The following is a 24,927-nucleotide window of genomic DNA, read 5'->3' as shown; positions in this document are numbered from 1 at the left end:
GTGTAGTACAATGTAATAGCATGGGACACTGTAGCAAAAATCACAGAACTCATCACCTTGTTAGTACTGATCTGGCAGGTGAAGTCAGATAAAATGTAATACATTCCCTCTGAATTTTGGCTTGCTAAATTCTAGTCTATTCTGGAAAGGAACTGTATTTTCCACTGTAGCTTTATAGTCATTATCAAAAATGGCTTTCAGTTTTGATCTGAGGTTCTAGGTAATGACTGTACTAAATAAAATACTCAGAGCTATCCTATAGTAAGATATGTTCAAGTATGAAGAAATGAAATGTTTTTTCTTATTTTTGTGATTTCCCAACCCCCTTTGACCAAAAATTAGTCTCTACTTTTCCTTTGATCAAATTTCTTGACTATTTGAAATCAGAATACAAAGTCGCTCAGTCAATGACTGACATAATGCACTAAACAAAATTACGTGCTTGTTATAGAAAATACAAACTACAAATACAAAATACAAATCTAAACTTTGCATTTGGTGATTGATTCCAAAATAAAAGTAAGTATGATTTTTCACAGGGGAAATTGCTTGAAGAATCCCATAATGGAGTCTGATATCTTCAGGAGGGAGTAAGCAAACAGGATCTACTGTCCTTTATCCAGAGATGTAGCAGATCAGGGAGCTCTGATGTTTCTGGAATGGGACACTTGGCTTTCCTGCACAATGGTCTCAGCTGCCAAAGCACTTTCACCACCATATTTATAGCAGAAATGGCCTGACCTTTTCCTCTGTTATTCATGATAAAGCTTTAGAATTCCCTCTTCTTTCTCATACTCTTCCTCATCAGCTCTGTTACCCCACAAAAAAATTTCATACTTAAAAAGGGCATATTTTGCACTTACTCATGTCCAAGAGAATCAGAATCACTTCTCTAGAACCTGCTTTTAAAACTCAAAGCCATGGAATAGAAAAAAAAAACACTTCTTCTTGGAGAAAAAATAAAAAACAATGGTAAAGAGAATTGCCCTGTGATTTGGAAATCTTGGCTCTGAGAGTCTGCAGACTGTTTTTCTTCACATACATTCAACATTTTCCTTCAATTATCACCCTATGGCTTAGCACATGAAATGTCTTTAAAATATCCTACAGTTTTCAAACTTCCCAAAAATACAGAAATATTATCAATACCTGTTATATTTAATAGGTTTATGGTTACTGGGTTCCCAGCGATTTGATCCCACCACAGAATACTCTATGTAGTAGCCATATAAATCCTCTTCATGCTTTGGTTTATCCCACTGAACTACAACTGAGGTTTTTGTATTCCTTGTGGCCACCACCTGACCAGGTGCAGATGGCAAAACTAAGAAAAAGAGATAAAACATGTACTATTATAAAATACATAAAAATAAAAGTAATTTGAACTAAACACTGTATAATTAGATCATATTTAATCACTACAGCTATGACTACACCTACCATGTTAATATTTTATATGATATGTATTTTAATAATTTTTTTTACTCTAAGTCTGGATACCCATATATATGTGTGCATATAAATATATTTTTTTTCTATTTTTTTCTCAGAATGCTCTAAGTTGTGAGTCTCCTTGCCTATATTATTTTATATAGGTTTTATGATAGTCAATTATAGGAATATATATTTTCAAATATGAGTGTGGATAAAAGCATACAGATATGAAATGTACACTCTCAAATTTCTCTCTCAAATAAGAGGTTGATGTATAGCTTATGTCTCTGTAGCAATGCTGTGTCAGTAATAAATGCACATGAACTACAGAGATATAAGATGAGGATTAAGAAATACTGTCTTACAGTTAACCAATGACATCCCCAATTCCAAAAATATGAGCTTTTCAGGACAACTTTAAGCATATATTTGAAGGCCAGAAGTTTATCTAAAAGCAGCTAGATGAGTGTCATAGAAACATGGGGACACTGCCTGGAAGGGGTCCCTGGGGATCATCTAGTCCATCCACCCTCTCACTGAGATGGGATCATCACCAACACTAACCTAGTGTGTCAGTCACAGATCTGTATGAGTCTTGAAACCTTCTGGCAATGGAGATTTCACAGCTGGCCTGCACATTGCATCTTTCTCATTAAAAGAGTATATCCAGAATGAGCTTGTCATTTGACAATGCTGAGAAATTTGACACCACCATCTTTGTAAGACTTCAAATTAAATAAACACCTCTCTTCATATGTCACAATCTCTAATCCCCTGGTCATCTTGGTTGCCATTCAGAGGACCTCTCCACTTTACAACCATCCCTCTCAACAAAGGTAGCCAGAACTGGGAAATACTCCAGGACCAATCTCAACACCAAGAAAAAGAGGATAAAATTTTCTTCAATCTCTTGACTACCTCCCCTCCAACATACCCTAGTATACAATTTACATGTAAAGAAAGTTCATTGTCAGTTTACACTAATCTAAACAGATGAGAACCAGAAATATTGAGATCCAAATGGAAATATTGAGATCCATGGAACTCATGGTTCTTAGTAAGAACCAGTCTGTACACTATAAAAATCTATCTGAGCTTTCATGATATGAGACACTAAAGCAATGTTTCAGCCTAACATGACAGGTTAAGAGAGGCACCCAGTACTGGCCTTTTGGAGGTATTTTAGTTTCCTCAGATGAATATTGCAGAGAACTGCAAGCAGCATGAAACAAAAGAAAGGCAGCATGTTTTCCACTTAGTCTTTCAATATTAAAACTAATAATTACACACTACTGTACTTTATGCAATAAATTTGCCAGATCAAATGGATTCAGTCTGATAAATGTACCTACATTTAGGCTTTTATGTGTGTCTACAAGCACATATTCTTGAGCTGCTGCTATAGTCAAAGAGCTATGACTTAACTCAGTTACACAAGTAAGTTAATTTAGGGCCATTTTGGATGATCTGTTACTTCTTCATGGAGTTGTCAGATATGACTCTGGAGATAATACCTACAGTCCTCTGGAATGGCAAACTGTAAGCATTTGAAAAGATGTCTCTTTGGCCAGTTAAACTGAGCCTTCAGTGCTTGGTAGGGCTCTGAAAATTATTCCTCTCACCCCAAAACAGGCCCTCTACACCCTCTACAGCTGGGTGACATGGGGCAGCTTATGACAGCAGCAGCCATCATCCAGGCTTCAATTGCCACAGTCAGAGCAGAGGCATCTACTGCACCTGCAGATACCTACATGGAAACACCTGAATTTAGATTTTAATATCACACTGAATCCTCTTTTACCACTCAATTAAATTGCTTCATTTTAAGTGTCATTTAGGATGGCCTAGGATACCCCAAACATTTTTCAGTTTCTGCTCATAAGGTACCCATAACCACTGTGCAGTAATTGCTGTTCCCATGAAGGTGTCTCAGTCACCCTTATGAATATCAAATTAAAATGTGTGGCAACTAAAAGGAGCCGTGTGTTTCTGATATATTTTAGCTCAGGTGATAAACTCTGTCTCTGAAAAAACTCCTGAAGTTTCTCTTAAAAATAGATTGTTCTGCTTTGTGCTGTGTTTAAAGCTGTGAGTTATGCAGGAGGTGTTGCATAAACCCCTAAGGGATAACTTATTTTCTGTGCTTAGTGCAATAAATACAGTGTTTTTCTTCCCTACCTTGGGGAATGTTGAATGGTTTAAATAATTTATATGCATTAATGAGACATCAAATCAAGAATATATGAAAGCAAAAGATGCTTTTCTTTATCAAGTAGTTACAGATCAAGCCAAAAGTATAGATTGTATTTTTAAACTATGGTATATCAGATACTGTAAATATTTTGTGTATTACTGGAAGGTGTACTAGTAACAAGTGTGCACTTAAGGTGACAGTTATCAATTCATCAAGCTGCTATGTGTGGCTTCTGCAAAACTGCAAAAACAAAACAAATGTTTCAAAAACAAGATGAATAAACATTCCCTAAATTTTTATTTGTGTTTTGAATGTGACCTCAAGATAAACACTTCATTTTAATTTGGAAAATCACCACTGAATATGTAGTTGTATATTCCCCTTTCCCTGAAGTCTACTCATCTGTATGACATAGGAATAGTGCACCAGCAGTAATTTGCAACTCAGAATACTAAGAAAGAAATGAAAGGCTACTTTATCTAGGTGAAACTGCAGGGAATTAGGTAGTATATAATTACCTGAGCCAGAAATTATCATTATCAAAGTTAGTGATTAACCTATTTTTTGATGTCACATTAATAGAACACTGAAGAGTGAATAACTAAAAATAATTTAACTTTACATTGATTATTGTTTTCATTAGTAAGGCTTGTGATCACTAGGAAAATTCAGGAAAGTCTCTAAAATTTAGCATCTTAGTCTTTTTTAAATCTTTCACAGAACTGAACACAGAGTTGACTCCTGTTATTGTAGTTATACTGATCTAATGAGAATTGTCTATTCCTGATTTGTAAAATATCTATTGTTTTTAGTACTAATGCCTTATAATTAATACCTTACCAATAGTATCTTGTGGTTGAATAGGTTCTGTGATTTCAGATGGATCACTGATGCCATTTTTGTTTGCTGACAACACTCTGAAAACGTATGGTTTTCCTTCTGCAAGGTCAAACACTGCATAGCGAGGAGATTTTACTGCAACCTGTGCATTGACTCTTTGCCAACTTCCACTGCCAACCATAGACTACAAAAAACAACAAAAAAAAAGCCATGAATCATTTCTGTGAACTGTCAAAAAGTGAACATATTGCTGTATTGCATCCTGTCATGAATTTATTTAAGAGCTATGAGAGAAGGATCACTTTCAAATGCCTGACTTAAACATATGCAAATTCTTATGGCTCGTGCATTCCATTACTCTACAAAAAGGTCTGAAGAGCTCACTGTCTCCTTGCCTGTCTCAAGTTCAGTACATGCACACTTGTACATACAGCCAGCCTTCTTTCTGTGACTGTCAACTGAGATTGCTCCCAAAAGAATTACTTTCATGTCCTGCAAAACTCACGTGAACACCCAAAGGTTTGGAGTCAAGCAAACAAGCCCTTATCCAAATTCTAGAGAAAGGTAGGGAGGGAAATGTTACTTCACTCACAAATTTATCTTTATTTATTATGTTGAGTAAAGCCATGTCCCCTTAAAGCTTTGATCAAATGAAATAATTATTTCTGTGCATTCTCAATGCAGCAGCTGAGTTTATCATCACCACAACTGCACATGGAGGAGACCCAGGAAATCAGTACTCTGAGAGAAATCTGTGTCCATTAGACTTACCACATAAACTGTTTAACCAAATATTAGTCATGGAGTCTTTCAGAAATTCTGGTAAAACCCAAATGCATAATAAATAGACTGAAGAAAATTTCCTTGGCACATAGATAGGTGCATACAAATTATATGCTTATAAAATTTTGGAGCAGAAAATCTGGGAACAAAATCTGAAAGACTCTGCATTTCTTAGAGGAGGAATAGTGTTTCATGGGTGCTTGGAAACTACCCTGTGTATAATGACACCTACAATAGACAAATAATAATAATGTAAACAGCTGGAATCCATATATCAAAATCTTTCTTATAGGTACTGAACCCACCTAGTGTTCTCAACAGAAAAAAGAAATATAACATCAATTTTCTTCATAATAGAAAACTGTAAAGTATGAAATAAATAAATATTATTTTCCCATATATTTTACCTCCTGCCATGAAAAACATTAATTTCTTCTTTTTGCAAAGAATCAGCATCACATTTTGTTCTGCAGTCTGATTTGATTTATCTGTTAAAAATGTATTTCAAGAGAACATAGAAAACTCTTTTCTATTTAGTGTCTCTTGAAGGCTTTACAAATATATTTTTATCCTTCAGGACTGAATCTTCTTTATTTGAAATAAAATAATTAGGAAATGTAAATTAACAGATGACAGTGCAAAGCAAAAAAAAACTTTGACCTGTGAACTGACTGAGCTGTTCATATAATTTATGTAAAAATATTTTAGATTCAGGGAAGCATTAGTACAATGAACCTCTTTTTTCTAATAATAGGCTTTTAGTCCTCATTCTCACTTTCCTTCAGAAAGTCTGATGTTTAATTGAGACTTTTTTTTTCATCATTGTCACTGCTCTGTACTGTTTCTAGAGCTATATATACTTATTTGCATAAAACAAGCATATAATATATATTTTCCAATTCATTCTTAGAATGAAATTCAGCTAAGAAAGTGTAGGTGTCCTCTCAATGGAAATCTACCTCTGAGCCTTTTATCTGGGCTATTTCTGTATATTCTGGAATAAATAAGGTATTTCCAAGACATGAGCTGGTTCAAAATTCTTACATTGATATTCTTGAAATTTATGGATAAGCAAAGACATATGTAACTCAGAATAAATGTAAGAAAGGCTTTATATTTTATTGTATAGAAAAAAAAAAACTAGATACTTATTTCTATGAAAATTGTCATTACTTTTTTTGAATGTATTAGGCAGAGCAGGGTCATGCCTGTTGGAAAATTTAACCAGTGGGTGGTGTTCACTTTACATCCATTTGTTCAACATCCAGCAAGTAATGGATGATGAAGAAGGTAGAAATGGCCTGTGTAGTTCTTTAGAAGTGGAGGGGTTTTATGTGTCTGAAAGGGAAAAGACAAGCTGGGGGGCTGCAAAAAGAGGAGTGACATGAACAGGACAGCTGAGAAAGGAACTGTGGAGGAATGTGCAGAATTTTAGGTGTGAGAAGAAAAAAAATAGTAGTAAGGGCCTGAAAAAAGTGTTACAATATTCATGGTGCAAGCTGAACATGTGGCAGTTTTAAGAACAGGTTTAGTGTTTGTGGATTGTTCAGAGGCTGCATATGCTAGGGGCATAATTCATAAACACTAAGTATAGCTTGACCTGTAAGTGTTTTAGAGGTCAGATATGAAACCCATTTTACCTACTGGGAAAACTTGTAGCAAGTTCCTGTAATCCAACACAATTTAGAAAGATGGCTCAGGGACAGATTTATCTAAATTTTATTCACTTAGGTGGATGAAGAACAAACCTCTCCTACTGTGAACACTTTCAATTCAAAGAGTAAAAAGAGCCATGAATAGTACCAGGGACCAGTGAACCTGAGACAGGCATCTGCCTCTTTGCTGACCTTACAGGGGATAAATTAGAAATGTCAGTGTAGAGTAGAGGTTGCCATAAGCCTGCAAAAACTGAGGATCAAATTATGAGTTACTGTTTATTCCTTACGCTACCACAGAATTAACAGAAACTTCTCTTTATTATAGAGAGACTGAAAACTTAAAATCATGCCTGTAGGACTGTGAAAATTATAGATGTTTCTTTTCTTTCCTTTTTTTTTTTTTTAACTGCTACTTTACATGACAATTTGTTCCCATTTAGACAGCAGTAAACAAATAGCACAGGGGAATCCTTTTCTCTGGACCTTGAACCTCAATGCTCATTAAAACTTGCATAAGACATTTGATTATCCATGATTCTCTAATATCCCACTTCCAAATCCTGCAAGACCACAGAAGGTGTTAGTTTTATTGCTCATTCTGGAGTTCTGAGAATGGGTTGAGTGCAATTGCACACAGCAAGGAGGCACCTTCAACAGAACACCACTGTACAGTGCAGTACCTTCTCAATGAAATATGACAGTGGCTCCCTGCCACGGGGAACAGGTGGATCCCAGCTGAGCACAACATATGTTTTGCTGATTTCTGAAGCATGTACATTGGTGGGAGGGCCTGGAATCTGAACATCTCCTGTAAGATTAATAAATGCAGCAAGTGTTAAACAGCAGATTAACTCCTGGGTCAGCATTCATACTACAGCTCATCTTTCTGATTCAGCTTTCCTACCCTGCACTGCAATGCTCAACTGTCAAGAGCTGTGCAGTTCACCTAATCAATTGAATTTTGATAAATAAAATTTCAGTATTAATAGCTAGTTACTTACTCTTTCAGTAAAGATTAAATGTACTCCCTGAAACTCTGTGCATTTGTCACACTCTTTTCTTTGATCACATTTGAATTACTTCAATCTGCTAGTAAAAAGCCTTCTCACTATATGCAAACATTCTTTGATCAAAGACAGAAATCTAAAGAGTTATTATGAAAAATTAGAATTTAAAAAATAGCTGGAAGGGAAGTACAATCAGAAAAGCACCTTTAAAACAAAGAGGAAAGCAGGAAAAGGATCAGAACCTATTGCAAATATATCCCATAACATAATGTCATTATTAGCTGTATGGCCTAAAAGGCTTCTAAAATCAATGAGTCAGAGGCATAAAAATTTATCACCAGTCCTATGATGGCTCAGCCATGTAGTGTGGCCTGATCAAATCCCTTTCCACCCTCACTCTGCAGAGTTACCAGCAGTGCTAGAGACAGCCTGCCTACCCTGGGCCAGCTTGGAAAAATTCAGCTCAGCCTTCCATGGTCCTGTTCACTGACCACAGCATGAGAAAAAGGTGATTCTGCTATCCAAGGAATCCAAGTGGGGTAAAACAGCACCCATGGGATGGGAGAGGGACCTGTGATGGACTCCTACACAAGCACAGCCACACAGCCCTGAAGAAACATAGACTTGGTAGTAGGTCAGAAATAGCAATTGAGCAGACACCTAAAAAATTTATATTTATGGATTGTCATAGAAAAATGAAAAAGCTTTGCCCTTTGAAAGCAAATTTTTCCACTTCACAGGCTAAGAAAAGAGCATATATTCTCCGAATGTTTAAGATTTCTCTTCAAAAAAGGGAAAAATACTTGTGATAATCTCTAAATCATGGCAGTGATATTTTAAAAGATTATACATATCTGTAGAATGAACCAGGCTCAAAATATACACTGATATTATTTCATCATATATATTTACCAAATAAAAACCAAACCTTTTTTTAAGCAAACTGATATATCCAATAAAAATTATTTTTCACAATGCTTTCTGTATTTGATTTCCTACAATTGCATTTTTTCTTTCAGAAAGGCACATGAATCAGCTGTTTAAGACAAAATTGATGATGTATAGTCAAGAAAATGATAATCCTTCATTGCATTAAGACAAAAGGCTTCCAACTGATTTCAATCAATGAAATTTTAACATGTTTCCTTTCATTCTTGAAAAAAAAAAGGACCCATACTTTGTAATGACATAACATGGTGGTACAGAATGGTTGCCAGAATGGAATATCAGCCTGCATTAAAAAGGAAAACCATTTTTGATTTGTGAGATTGCTCTCTCAGAAGTAGTCTCCAGTCTTGCAGGTGAAAGTACTGATCTACATCATGAGTGATATTTGAATATTCATACTCTATTAAATATGCACATTCATGTGACAGAAATCTAAATATCATTATTTATGACTATTCCAGAGTGGCCATTTACTGGATCTGATCATTCTAAGGCAATCCTGAGAGCAGAAGAATGATCTGTAAAACCAAACAAGATAATTACAATCTGGCATTGTAATGTGCCCCAGATCCTATAACAAACATATCAATTAATTTAGAGTATTATTATAAAAACAGAGAAACTTCATCTGTCCTATCCATGCACTGGGAAAGCCATTTAATGTCTGATTCTCCTTCAAGCTACATCTGTGATTTCTCTTGTACTGTGTTATTTTTTGAGTTACAACTTTATAACCTTTGTGGAAAAGAGCAGACAAGACACTTTTTTTTTAAATTTTGAGCCATTACAGTTAATAATTTTAACAGTTTAAGTCTAAAGAAGGTCATTATTCAAGTCTAAAAACCAAATCATCCCATAGAAAAACAATGAAAACCAGAAAAAACTCAAATATTATCCCAAAAGTTATCAGGGATCTTTCCAATTCTCCTGAGGAAAAACATTACTTAGTCTATGACCTTAACCTTGAGAATAACCTCTGTATTCAGGTAGATATATTAATTAAGAGTGGAGATGGATTGTGTAAGTTTTTACGAGAATGGCAATAACTTGCTCAGATAGTCAAAATCAATCTAAAAAAACTATACTTTGCTGCTAGAAAGAAAGGAAATATGGGAAATCAAATGCCCAATCAAATGGGCAATTAAATGTTCAGCCATTTAACTCAGCACTAGTAAAAGCAAAAAGGTGGGAAAATGCTGTCAAGGTATCATAAAAGTTTTGCTGTTGAGAGAGTGGTGTTCTCCATCCTTTAGACCTCACTGTTCACTTGTGTTCTCTCACCCTTGCAAGTCATAATGTGTATTTATTTCTTAATATAAGGACTTTATCACTAGAAGAATTTCTTTTCAAGTTATGTTTCTAATTATAATTCTAAATTCCTGGAGTATAAGCACATGGACTAAAGCTATAGAAATGCTACCTACCTTCAAGGTCATCCTTACTGATCACAATCTTTCGTCCTTCATCCACATGAACAGCTGTTAATCAAAATATACAATTAGTTTCTCAAACTAGTTCAATATGCTTACAAATCTTGCAAATTATTGTTTTTCACCTGTTCAAAAACCTGTATGAATCTTTTTCTACAATGTTGTTATTAAATCTTTCCCCAGAGAAATTCAACTTGTAGTCATATACTGGTTCATTCACTGCAGGAAAACAGGGCATGATCAGATAGTACTATTCAAGGATGTGCTAAAAAGCAAGAGTCATAGTCACAGCAGATGGATTTTATTTTGAGGCAGATTAGTAATCAATTGTATCATGAGTATAGGAATTAATCATAGAGCATACACACATACATAAAGCACATGTAAAGGAAATGCATATTCAGCTCAGATTTCACAGGCAACATTGGGGCAGTGCTTTAAGGTATTCATAATTACTTTAATTCACCTCTGACTAAAAGGAGGACACTAAACAGAAGGTGTGCAAGTACATGATATACAGAATCTGCACAGGGGTTTAGGACAAGGCTAAATCAATAAAACTACTCTCCAGAGCAAGCCAGCTTATTCTATTCATGGACATGCTCCCATAATGCTACTTAGCAGCCTGTAGGGAGATATTCAATCAAAGGAAGAAATAAACTCTGCTCCTTAAGTTAACTGGGCAAACAAAAATGCTTAAATATATTAAAAAAAAACAAAACAGACTCGTTGAAAGACCCACTCTGTGTTCTCTGCAGGTCCACGGGGTCGAGCGCCGCCACCGGCTCGGAGGCTCGCGAGGGCCGGCTGGTGCCGGCGCTGTTCACCGCTCTCACGCGGAAGGTGTAGGAGTGCCCCTCCTGCAGACCCGTCACAGGATACTTGCAGACTCTTACAGGAGCATCGTTGCACTGCACCCAGTTCTCCAAACCGACTTCACATCTTGGAACAGCACAAGACAGCATTTGTCAGTGTAATCTCACAATAAATACGCCCCATGCTGTCGCAGCAGGTCAGAACCACAGAAGTCACCTTCCCTAGGCTGAGGAGCTAAACCACACATCTCATTAATGAAAGTCACAGACTTTATACAATCTTCTCTGATCAGAGATGCAATTCCCACTCTCTTCATATTTTTTTCATAATGCAAAGGTCATTTTTCTTCCATGGTTTTTGGCCTTTTCAAATCTCTCTGCTTCCCTTCTGTTTGGTTCTCTTCCTTGCCATGGAAAGAATAAATTATTCACTTTCATTTTTATTATTAATGTCCACAGAACACGATGAATTTGCAAGATTCATCTAATTATTTTCTTTTCTTCCTCTTCATATTTTCAAGTAAACTTCTTTGTGCCTTTCCCTATCAAAATGGCTGGGCCACAGGAGTCATCGAAAAGCAGAGCGATGTCCTCATACTGATTGCTTTGTGTCTGCATATATAGTTTGTGTCTTTCTAAAATAAACTTCTGTATAGAAGACTCTCTTTTGCCCTGACTGTACCAGAAAATATCTGTGTTGTGATCAAGGGCTCTTTGGTACTGCAGTGATGCAAGCAACATGTCAAATGGCACATCAGACTAGATTATACACAATATAGGTGAAATACTCCTATGAGCTATGCACTGCATAAATTGGATATAGATGTCCCCAGGTCTCAAGTTAATTTTCTCATACTGCCTACCATTCTTAAACCACAATTTTTCCAGTTATTCCCAGACAGTTATCATTGAATTAGACCAAATGACAGGGTAGCAAACAGCAATGAGCTGCAAATGTTGCTTTTAAGTGCAGAGCAGTATACATTATGAAATCATTTCAGTAAGGCTTTGCTGACTGACAGTTTCTGACACAAAGGATCAGATGTTCTGCTCTGGGTACAAGCATTCACTTCAGTGGAAGAGACATGCAAAACAGTGCCTGGATCCTCTGCTTGCCAGCTGCCTGCACTGAGCTGGAACCCCAGCAAAGTGCAAAGCCACTGAAGGACAGAGCCCTGCCACTGTGATTTAAACTGCCAACTCCCAGGAGTCCAGGCCTTGAGCTCCTGATGTACTACATTTAAGAAAGAAATAAAAAGATAATGTAATAACTCCTAGGTTTCAGCTTTTGCAGTATAGAGATTAAAGAGACTAAATCTAATTCAAGATGCCCATGGATTCTAGCCTTTATAAATTAAATACTGTCAGGGCTCATTCTCTGATGGGCCCACATCCATACTATTGAACATTTTAAGTGTATGATAAAATGTGTCTGTCTGCAAATATTACTTGGAATGGCCTCCAGCCTCTGCTAATTCCCAGACTGTGCCCAGAATTGCCTGTGAAAATACTAAATCATCTGGGCCAAAAGTCTGCCTGAGAATAATCTAGTAATTTAACACAGTGTGTAACTAAGTTCCAGTGCCAAGTGCCTGTAAAAATATATCCAAAGAACACACACACTGAAAAGATACAATGGCTTTTTTTTTCCCTCTACAGTACATACATATTTCTGGTGATTAACAAAATTAAATAAATACTAATGTTTACCTACTTGTCAACAAAATATCCAATAACAGGGCTCTCACTGGTTGTGTTTGGTGGTTTCCAGGTAACAATAACATAGTCTCTGTTAGCATCATGGCATTTAACATCCATTGGTGCCCCTGGTGCTCCTGCGATCAATGCATCCGCATCTGGACCACAAACAAAAATCAATTGGTTTTAACCCCAACTCCTCTGACATACATCAAAAAGTCAAATAGAAGACTTCCAGTTCATTGTGCTACTTGTTTATATGAATGGAAGCCCAAACATTTTACATTTCATGACATACTAATTCACTGCAATAATGATTCAGGACCATGACGTCTATATTTTCATACAGACAAATTTTTCAAGGATATTTTTGAGAACAGAAAAGCTTTTTAGGAACCAAACACCTTTCTTTTTTTTTCTTTGTGACAGTTAAAATCCTAAGCCACCATGTGTTTTGATGCTCTGTCACATTGAAAGCTGTGACTCAGTGTGCTACCAATCAGACCAAGTTGCTCAGTAAAAAACATGTAGATCAGGAAAACAAATCTCTTAAAGAATAAAAAAAATTGCAAACTCCTGGAACATTTATAATGCTATGTTTTATTTATAATCTTAAATCTCACCCTTAAGATACCCTTTTGTGCCTTCATTTTGAGAGATATTGACTAGTCTGGACCCACAACTCCTAATGAAATCTCATAACAGGTAAAGTTCTCTCCCTTCAAATGAAGATTTCTATAACAAAAAACAGGGTTTAAATTCACAGAGTCTAATCCCAATCAGTTGTGAAGTAGTTTGTGCTCAGTATCAGAACACAGCTTGCATGAAAAAAGGCAAGAGATGGGCCAACAGATAGCACTAGAGACTCCAGGGGACATAGCACAGGGCCAGGGCTCTGGGCTTGCAAAGGCATCAAACATAGTATAAAAAGACAAGAGAGAGACCTAAAATTTACCCATCACTAGAACAAAAACTTGTAAGAAAGCTTTTAGATATTAGGCGGTGTTTTCCACCTGAATAATGTCTTTTTTGGAATGTAATCTGGGCATAAATAGCTGTACCAAATTCTTTCTAATGAGATCAGGGTGCTAGAGTGGCTTGTTCAAACATACTACAAAGTTGATGAAGCCCTTGCACTAGACCTGTGAAGAAGGTGGATTTCAAACACCTGAAAAAACATTCACTCCCTCCACCCCTCAGAAACTGTCTGGATGACATTCCCATAAGGCACATAAGCTCCAGTATGTTTTAAAGAAGAACAAGTTTCAAAATTAATACAGCTACAGTGGCCTCAGTGGGGCTGTTCCAGTTTGTCCACATCAAGGATGTTGTCCAATGTATCTAAGAGAGTGTAGAACTGCTCAACTAGAAATATTTTTATCTTTCAATGAAAAAAATATAAAGCTGAATACTAAGTTCTGCTCACAGGTACATGCAGAAGCTCATTTTTACTTCACTGGGAGCTGTGCATGGAAATGTGATGAAAAGTTCTGACCTTTATTCTATTTTAATCCATTTACCTCCTTTTATCTATATCTCTTGTGAAAACTGCATTTCTTCAGTCAGCTAGTTTCTTACTTTGCTTCTTTTTTCTGGATAATGACATGACTATGACTGGTATAGTGGTGGGAATATTTATTTTGCTTTCTCCTGCTTATATCCCTAAGACCAGGCACAAGATACAAGAATATCCAACAAGGTTCATTCCCAGTTTCCAATCTCTAAAGCCAAAACCATCATGGTGAGAACTGATTGTATGCAAAGATGTTTATTTCCTACCAGGAAAGGAGATATAAAGAAAGAAGCAAGTTGTTTCTTCACAAGCATGGTTTCTCTGCTCTTCAGGAAACAAAATGTCCTCAGGAACATGCTCCTCTTGAAGCTCCCCATACATGTAAGGTGACTGCTTTTCAGTACAGACTACTATATACAAATCAAATTATTATGAAATTCCACAGGGCTAAATTTCTTTCATACTTCACTTATTACATGGGATTTTTTCATAAAACTAAGCTTTATAATATTTTTTAATTTCTCTTCAAGAATCGGATCAAAAGTTTTTACCTCTTACAAACAGGTATGCACTGCATTCACTGATTCCACCTCTTGAAACCATGCGCAGGGTGTATAAACCCTCATCATCTTTGTTCAGGTGGGTAAAGGAAAGAGCTGCCTGGCCTTCTCCAAAATACAGCTTTGTCCACTTGGAGTCCTTTAGCAGCACATCTGGAAGAGAAACCCATCAGACACATTATTGTACTGCCAGAACAACCTGCATCCTAGTGCAGTTCTCTGCTAAACAGGGACACAAACTAAAATTTCTGCCAGTCTTATTCAGAATTATAGGGCTTTGATGCTATGAATCCTCTAGAGAGAGTAAGTTGCATATCTCTAAAATTATTTGAACAGTGAATTTTAGAGAACTTGAGGTCTAGTACTACCCTAAGCAATGCCAACAACAAAATTCCTATCACTATAATTTTTAATACACTGAGAGAAAAAAATGTTACCCACATTTAGAAATATTGACACTCAAACCTACCATAACCTATAATGAATGCATGGGGGACCTTGATTAATTTTTAATAAGATTTACTTCCTGTTCATGTCAAATGTCAGTTTATTCATTTTTTTCTTACAAATTAAAAAAAAAAAAAGATATTTCAGTTTAATCTGAAAACTGCTGTACATATACACCAAACTTAAATCCTCAAAGCATGCCTGTTGAGCATTGAATTAAATTAAATTTAAACCTCTCAAAGATGAGAGGTGGTGACCCATGATTAATGCACATTAATCTGATTGCCTAGTGAGACTAGAGCAAAAGAATGAACAGGATATTTTTTGCTAGGCAAGGGGCTTTCTCATATCATCCTTTTAAATAGCTGATTAGATTATTTTTGATTTTTAACTCCCTAAGGCCAATCACATACAAATTCATTGTAATCAATGCAGCAGAACTGTATTTAAAATATCTGAATATCTATGAATATCTATTATCCTATTGCTTAAATAGATTTTGGAGCTGGTGCTCAAACACTTGCAAAGGAAGGTATAAAACATGACACACATTCAGATAATAAAGCATGTAGAAGACACACACTACTAAATCTTACAGCAGTAAAGTGCATCATCAGCTAAGATGCTGTAGTTTTCTGAGAAGCACACAAACTAAATTTGATCACATTCCTTCCCATGAGATCCTTAGTGATGAGATCCTTACCTAGAAAACCTGAATGTCCCCTTTCTGTCATGCCTGTCCCTAGGATACTCAGACTTTATGTAGACAGACATGATGTACTTTAAATTAAATCAGAAAATACCTTCACCTAGAAACATCAACCAATGCATAAGCCCTGTGGAAAATCCTAAGGAAAAAAAAAAAAATCCACGTTGATTAACCAGCATCTTTTAAAAGCTGGTCACTTATTTAGACTCCAAGCTTCAGTGGATTGGTAGCCACCATACTTTGAATATATAAAATTGTAGGCAAGCCTGTAATGCTCCTAAGGCCAGAATCACCCATTTCCATTCTTTTTGTATACCTGACAACAGAAATTGAGGAGGCAGTTGTGTTTGGTAAGAGCAGAAAAACTTCTCTCCTCCACACAAGGCCAAAGATCCACTAGAAATCAACACAAGACTACTTTTTTTTTTTTTTTTTTTTTTTTTTTTAATGCAGTCTGGATGAATGATTTTGTAGGCAAGAAAATTAGAATAAATTTTGGAGGCCTCAAACATATTTAAAAGTTCTAATAGAACAAGTATTCATAAAGCTGCCACCACAATAGTATTAAAAGTTCTGACTATTCTTGGTCTGTTCATGTGTTGTGCTCTGTTATTTCTCCCAGAATTTACTTGCAGAAGACTAACCCTCAGAGGCAGTGTGCCTCAAGCCTCACATGCTGTTTTTAATATGCAAGATAATTTTCCTAATACATTACTCTGATTAAAATTCATACAGTGGGTAACTACTATACTGAAATTTCTTTTTATTATGCATATTTTTTTCTGCTTACATTTTTGCTAGATTCTTCACTCCATGGTTTTTCCTTCTGAAGTCAATTATTTTATTCTAGATTACAGTATAAATTGCTGCATTAAGGTGGTGCATATGGCTTTATAGTTTATATTACATCAGAGATCAATAATAGAAAGTTCCTGATATCAGCTGAAGTCATGTCCAGATTAGAAATACATTCCTGAAGTATTATTTTGATTTTGTTCTTTTTTGAATGGTTCTTTCAGTATTCTAAATTTTTCTAAGTGGGCCATGAATAGCAGACATCATATTCATGTTTTTGAAATCCCAAATCAATTAAAAGGATTTGACTGAGCTGACTTGTATGCCCTTAGGAGTCTACTAGATACCCTCAATAAGGCTCACAAGTGTGAAGCTTATTTATGCTAGATAAACACATGCCTCTCCTGTGTGTAATTACTAGAAGTAGATCACATATATCCACCTTGGGGGCTTAGGTGCCATTATTTGATTAACACAAACTGAAAAAATTTACAAAGAATACAGTCTTAATGAAAGAGCAGAATTAAATATTACCTCTCTAAAGAACCAAAATGTCTAAAGCCCGTGATGTTGGACAAATTATTAACTTCTCACTGCTTATATTTATGCATTGCCTCCATCTCTCAAGAGACTCAAAACAGGGAACTGTAGCACATAACAAAGGCTCATAGTGCATGAATTCCTGCTGGGTTTGGGAAGAACTTCTGCCAGTTAATGCACCTGTACACCTCTTGGAAATATTGTGATCTGTGTACTTGTAAAAAAAAAACAAATCTAAGCTTGTTTGTAACATCCTATTTCATGTAGCATAAGTAGAATAATGTGAGAACACCTATCTGACTTCCTAGCAAAAACCTATTGGCTTAAAACAGACCAGGTTTTCATGTCAGGTTTTCACAAGTAAGTGAAGTTTTTAATTTATAAAGTTAAATAAGGGGGAAAACAAAGAGCTTATTATTGCTACATATCAAGAAAGAATTATCTTGTCATTATGAAGGCACAAAGAGAAAGGGTCATGAGCTTTTCTCCATAGTGCAAGAAAAAATAATGCTCAATGAAAAGTGGAACAATATTGGACATTCCTTGAAAATTCGAAGTTCTTCTTAGCTGCAGTTTCAAACTTAGAATTTGAGAGATTTGACAACTTGAGAAACTGCACCCAGTAGGAGACAAAGTAAAGGTATCCTTGAAAATGATGGTTCATCTGAGAGAGAAATGAGTGATTATTTTTAGTTATTAAACATCCTGAAGTGTACAGCAAAATTTCTGTATGCTTCAGTGAGAACAGAATCTGAATTCAAGGACCAGCTGTAGATTTTAGGTTATTCACCAAACAGAAAAAGCCATTTTTATTGTCTCATATTTTTTTACTTTAGTGACATCTAGCAGTTCATCACAAGGAAGTATCCACAATGACAGAAAAATAGGCATGAAAGATTAAGCTGTACTTTGTTCCCTAAAGGATCAGATGTGAATCTATGTAAAACTATGATGTAAAAAAATGAAACAAAAGGCACAACAAGCAGTAACAAAATCATTCTTTTTCTGATTGAATTTTCTTGACAGTCTTATTAATCTTACTGTCATTTCTTAGTTTATTTATCACATTTTGTCCACTATGGAAATTTCTGACAACTTTTCTGGGATCAGTCCAAACATGAGTCTTGGAGTCCACCATTATCAAATGTCATCCCTTTGGGGAAAGGTCTGACCATTCAAAAATAACCAAGGCTTTCCTTGAATCCTCAGGTAGAATAATCACTTTAGAATCCTACACAGATTGTGGAAAGTGGTGGGCTAAATATCTACAGCAGGCTGCTATCCATTGAGCTCCAAGTAGCTAGTTTTATGTTTCAAAACCCTTTTTTGCTGCAGTGAAGAAACACTACTGATCCAGAGTGTACCATCCACCCCAGTACTTGATGAGTTTAGTGATGTTATGATGTCATGGTAAGACCAGTTCTGGCATTAACACAGGTTTTCACAGACAAAGGAGGCAAGGTAAGAAACCTGCTAACATGGCACATAAACAGCAGAGCAAACATATGTGCAGCAGGCCTGGCTTCTATAAGTATTGCCTAACTATACATTCATGAGATTTTAATATGAAATTCACAATAAATGCTGGAGCAAGATTAAAGTGGAGAGCCAAGCCCATACGTCAGTACTTCAAACTTTATTTGACTGCTCTGTGAGTACCCTTCAGCTCAGTGGTCACAGTATTCAACTATGAGTCATTGTGAAATCTAAGAACTGCCTTTAGATCTCTTCCAAGTAAATGTCCTAGCTATTGTGCTATCATGATATGAAGGTACTCCTGCTGCTATTAATGTATGCTCAAGAAAATGTTGATCAAGTCACTTAATTGAGAACGCAGGACTATAAATTCTAACTAGAGATTTTTTTTCTCTATTCCAAATTTAATTCTGAGAATACAGTACTCTAACCTCACCTGTATCCTCAGTGTCTCCTCCAGCATTTTCCAGGTAGATTCTATTCACTGTAATAACTTACCATCTCTATACCACTCAGCACGGGGTCGTAGTCTTTTCAGCTCTGGAGTGATTAACATTGAACACTTCAAGGTCAGTGTTTCACCTTCAGTTGCAAAAGTGACTCCAAACTTCTCCAGAAACTGGACATCAATGTGGGTGAAGCAGACATCATATGACAGGGGCACTGTGCATGAGAAAATGAAAGCATTCTTGAGAAAAACAAATTGTACTTGGCACAGATTAATGTCTGATCTAAACAGGAGATGGAGTTTCCTGTTATACTCTATGCTGACCTAGAAATTCAACTGGGATAGCAAGAGCATCTGCACAGCTCCTACTGCAACTCAATGCTTAGAAAGCAAAGTTAGAAGAAGCAAGTTGTATCCAGTTTTCTCATCTGTAAAACATCACTGACATGAGGACATAAATTATCTAAGCAAATAGAAAAAAGGGCTTACGGTGGAAGGGCATTATGGCAGCTGGGTGAGGCTCTTCATCCTCTCTGAACCCTATGAATAAACATACAAGAAACATTCAGTGATATGAGCATGATATTTATTTATTGTTTTAAATATAAAGTAGGACTTACTTCTCACAACCACAGCACAATTAGTTGATGCCTGACCGTGGACGTTTGTTGCTACTGCTGAGTAGGTTGCAGAATCATCAAAGTCAGCTCTGAAAAGGGGAAGGAGAAAAACTGATGTCTTTTTATGCAAATAAAAATTTTCCTAATGATTGATATTACAAGCCAAACTACCTCAACCATAAGGAAAGTGTATAAAGCTCTTTACTGGTAGGGAAAGTGTAGAAAGCTCTTTGCTTTCTGCACAGTGCAAGACATCAATGAAAGACAATCAGAAATCTGCTACTGTTTTTAACTGCAGTTTTATCACAGCTTAGTGTGGAGGCTGCATTAACTTGAGCAAACTGCAAACGACCTTTAGAAAAAGATCTAAAGGAAATAGCTGGACAATGCCAGTCTGGCTACTCCCTTTCTGTATGTAATCTTCCTTAATCCATCTTGTTCTTCTGCCATATTTTAGGAGAGAGACATGGAACAAAATACATGTGATTCTTGCTAAAATTCTGCTTTATATGGCTATTCCCAGCTGGCAGACTAGTATTTTTGCCTCTCTCATATTTCAATCCAGGAAAATGATAAAAAATCAGGAAGACTGGTCAAAATTGTTTATGTGCATACATGGCTTGGTTTGTGATATTTTTAGTGAGAAAAAAATTCATTATGCAAGGATAGAATAAACAAATATAAAGCGAAAAATAGTTACTTGGTGCAAAACATTGATTGTCTCACTTAATATATCCTTCCTTAAAGTTTCATGAGCACAAATATGATCAGCTGTTAGGATATAGGTACAAACCTTGATGCCCCAGTTCTTCACATATTTAAAATGGAGTCCATCAGGAAGAGTTTATTTAGTATTAAATTTTATGGAGGACACTCAAAAATTTTCAGTTGTGAGATACAATATTGTGAATGCATCCATTTAGTTTCCTCTCAGAAGAACAAATTTGTGTCTTCTTGGCAAGTGATGCAATTCTGAATGCACCTGTCCTCTAAGAGGTCACATATCCCAGATGTGGGAGAAGGAATATGTAAGGCTGTTTTATGGAAATTACATAACAGGTTGCCAAATCTGGAGTATGTAGCAGCTGTCACAGACACATCAGACACCTACTTTTCACTTCTCGCATATGTTCTGGACAGTATCATATCATAAAAATGATATTATCCATACTGTGATGGCTAAAGAACAACTCGATGAAAGTTCCATTAAATTATGATTTATGTCTCTAAATTTACAGGTCTAACAGTTCCTCTTGGAGGCAACTCTTCAGCCACATATTTCACAAAATCAAGAAATCAATTACAAAGTTTATCATACAATTAATTATTAAAGACATAAGGGTAAATCCTAAGACTAGACTAAATTCCCAAAAAGCCTGTAGCTGGGTAGGAAACCCTAGTACAGTCTGGACAGGCACAGTGAGACTAAAAAACAATTTAAAAGAATTGAAAACATAAAATTGTTAAGGTTGGAAAGATCATCAAGTCCAGCCCTAGTACCATGTTAAACCATTAAACCATGACTCCATGGGCAAGAGCTACAAGATATTGAAAATTTCCAGGAATGGTGCATCAACCACTTCCCTGGGCAGCCTGCTCCAGTGTTTGACACCCCTTTCAGTGAAGAAATGTTTCCTAATATCTAAACTCAACCTCCCCTGGTGCAGTTGAGGCTATTTCCTCTTGTCCTGTCACTTGTTTCTTGGGAGAAGAGCCTGGTCCCACCTGGCTAACACCTCCTTTGAGGCAGCTGTAGGAGCAATAATGTTCCCCCCTGAGCCTCCTTTTCTCCAGGCTAAGCACCCCCAGCTCCCTCAGCTGCTCCTCACAGGACTGGTGCTCCAGACCCTTCCCCAGCTCCACTGCCCTTCCCTGGACTCTCCACTGGGCACCTTTCCAGACACTCTGTGCCAGTTTGTAGCCCTGCTTGTGGTTGTTTTGATCCAAGGGCAGGATTTGTCACTTTGCCCTCTTGAACCTCCCACAGCTGGCCTCAGCTCATTGTCCAGACCCCCTGCAGACCCTTCCTGCCCTCCAGCAGGTAAGCACTCCCACCTACCTGGTGACATCTGCAGACTGACTGAGGCTGCTCCCCTCATCCACATCACTGATAACAATATCAAACAGCTCTTGCTCCAGCACTGAGCTCTGGGATCACCACTTGTGACTGGCCACTAGTTGGATGTAATCTTATTCATCACCATTCTCTGGGCTGGATGGTTTCTAACAGTTTGTTTTCATGAAGGATTTTAAAGAAATTACAATACCTGTTCCCAGAGCTATGTTAAGCTTAAGTGACTCTGGGCTTGTTTGAGAGATGTCAGACTTGACAACACTTCTTTGCAGTGAATTTTTAAAAGCAGAACATTTTGTTTTATTATCCCAGTTTCACACTATTTAACACTTGTGTAATAAAATGCCAAAAAGCAATATAAAACTGCAGTACAGGACAATTTCCAAAGGCATATTATGCCTCTATACTGAAATGTACATACTTCATGCATTTATCACAGTCTGGTATAGTATCTTACTATAATATAACAAATTAAAGACAAATGAGGAAGCACAAAAATTTCTTACAAAGGGCATTGCAGAACTAACTGTTCTGGAGCTGTAAGTCATTTTTGTCACTCTACTATATCCCTTATTTAGGAATCTTTATATAGAATGTACATTAAAGAGTGTAAATATAGTACATAGTATATTTAATAACATATATATTATCAAATTAAACAGCATTCATCTCCAGAAACTGGATCTTGATTGTCCTAATGTCAGTGTTTTAGAACAGCCCTTACCATGCCTTGGTGTGCTCCAGCTCACCAGAAGGACACCAGGTCACTGTGGTAGAGCATGTCTTTAATTTGCTGTGTCAGACAGAGCCCAGCAGAGACTTTCCTAGGCAGTGCTGGCAGGGAGATGCCACAGAGTGCCCTGCAGTCCTTGTCCCCAGACACCTGCCCTATAAAGGCTTCCTGCAATTCAAGCCACCACCCAAGCCACATCCTGCCAAAGACCTGCAGAGTGCACAGGTTTCTCCTGGATGAGCTAGACCCTCCCAAGGCATGGTGCACACTTGCACCTGCAGGACATGGCTGGGAGAGTCATCAGAGTCATCCTGGGTGTGCTGATCAGCCCTGATCCCTCCTGGCCTGGAAATGACTTAGCACACAGCACCCAGCTCATAAATGAGTGATGAGCATTGCACCAACACTGCTCCACTAGGTCATTTCCTCACCTAAACAAAGCATTACTTCAGGCTGCTTCACTTCTCTCAAATCCAGCTTAACTGCTCTCTAACATTTTGTTGTTGCTAGAGAGTGTTAAGAACAGAGATGGAAAAATCAGCATTGCTTGACTGAGGTTACCTCTGATTAAAAATCTCACTTTAAACCAGTCATCATCTGCTCTCAGTGTTGGCTTCATTTTCCAGCAGAACACATGATTAAAGTTAAATAACAACCAGTATCTGTAAGAATTACACTGGATTTAGGATCTAAAGAGAGATTTATTGTTAAAATACAGGTGGCCTAAAATAATCTAGAAAATAGAGAAGCATGTATTGTAGACTAACTTGGGGTCCCAAACTGTGCTACACCACTCAAAGTATTGGAAATTTAAAGATATAAGAACTGCAAAGTTGTCTCCCAAAAATGAAGAAGCAGACTGGCAGTCACCTGATTAACTTTTAAAATGGATATATATCTGTGTTCATCTCAATGCCCTCCCTAGGAGTTTTGTTCTCCTTAGAAACAGCAAAATACATCTTTGATGAGCTCTTTCTGTTTGTGATGGTTTCCAAGGTAGAGAAAACAGAATATGATCTTAAATGTCACTAGAATAGACAGGAGATTCATTAGCCAAAAGAAGTTCAAAATCTGAAAGCAAATATTTGACAAATGTTAGTGATATAGTTATAACTCATTTTCTCAGGGACAACATAAGAACTAGGTAACTGACCAAATAGCCAGCCACATTCTTACAGCACCCTTTGTTTTTTATGAAGAGAAATGAGGTTCTTAGCATTGCTATGAACACACAATTCCACAGGCCAGGCACTTCTTGCCATTTAAGAGGTCATAACAACTCTACCCATTTTTTGTACTTTACTGCTTTGAAAGCAATTTATATGTCTTTGCTAAGATCACTCATCTGACTCTCCAGAAGAGAAATAAACCATCTTAGACAGCCTAGTATTCACTGAAATGCCTTTAAATCTTACATTGGAAATGTAGGATTTTAGTGGCTAGGAGCTAGACAGCACTTTTGTTTCATACCCACTATGAAAAAATTGGACAAGATGGCAAGTCACATATGGTTCTGACTTTTATTTGTGCCAGGTAATGCTCAGATGGAGGATTATCCTGGAAATTATCTACTTCCTTGTATGCTAAAACAAAATAGGTTTCTTAAATTGCACTGTAAAGTGCATTGAATCAAGACCAGTTAGAAACTACATTTGAAGTACCCAGGAGGCAAGGTGTGGTCTAACAGTTGTTCTTGTTTTATGGTGGAGAATGTGTTTTTTCAGCCCTTACAAAGGTCAGATGAAATATGCATGGAGTACATTTAGGTAGCATAAAACGTGAGTGCAGGACTGTATCTGTCCCAAGGTACCAATACTTTTTTGTGTAAATTAAATTGCTCTGAACCCACATGAGGTTCTGAAGTGCTAATAGTTGTGTGGGGAATATTCCCCAGGCAAATACATCTATTTAAAATGCATATATTCATCCAACTGCCTAGTGTAGTTTTAAACACAGGAGTTAAGAGTGAAATAGCATCTTTTCCTGAATTACAACACAATTCAGTGCATGTAAAGAACACGAGGCAGTATGTAGTATATTACAGAGTTTAAAATCACTCCTTTGAATCCAAATGACAAAATTTTCAGTGTTATGGCTACATGACATTAAAATGTGGAAATACTCTGCAGGATTGCTATCTCCTGTCCTGATTCTCCAGACAGAATGAATCTGACTGATTCTTTTTGTTTGGTTGGATTTCATTTT

General features: G+C 36.7%; 1 protein-coding gene across 4 annotated transcripts in view; it reads right to left on the bottom strand.

The window, feature by feature from the left end:
- Positions 1-24,927, bottom strand: part of MYOM2 (myomesin 2) — a 74,335-nt gene that overhangs the window by 33,892 nt on the left and 15,516 nt on the right. For all 4 annotated transcript variants that reach the window (XM_056488478.1, XM_056488477.1, XM_056488480.1 and 1 more), the window contains 10 exons: positions 19,916-20,004; positions 19,785-19,835; positions 19,346-19,510; positions 14,872-15,033; positions 12,824-12,965; positions 11,037-11,236; positions 10,289-10,342; positions 7,590-7,717; positions 4,469-4,652; positions 1,150-1,324 (listed from right to left, as the gene is read on the bottom strand). In XM_056488478.1, coding sequence (XP_056344453.1) covers positions 1,150-1,324; positions 4,469-4,652; positions 7,590-7,717; positions 10,289-10,342; positions 11,037-11,236; positions 12,824-12,965; positions 14,872-15,033; positions 19,346-19,510; positions 19,785-19,835; positions 19,916-20,004 — 1,350 coding nt within the window. The remainder of the gene's footprint in view (positions 1-1,149; positions 1,325-4,468; positions 4,653-7,589; positions 7,718-10,288; positions 10,343-11,036; positions 11,237-12,823; positions 12,966-14,871; positions 15,034-19,345; positions 19,511-19,784; positions 19,836-19,915; positions 20,005-24,927) is intronic.

This window comes from Oenanthe melanoleuca, chromosome 3 (genome assembly GCF_029582105.1).
Source record: "Oenanthe melanoleuca isolate GR-GAL-2019-014 chromosome 3, OMel1.0, whole genome shotgun sequence".
Taxonomy (NCBI): domain Eukaryota; kingdom Metazoa; phylum Chordata; class Aves; order Passeriformes; family Muscicapidae; genus Oenanthe; species Oenanthe melanoleuca.
Note: the sequence above shows the minus strand (reverse complement) of the source record. Positions and strands in the feature narration are given on the sequence as shown.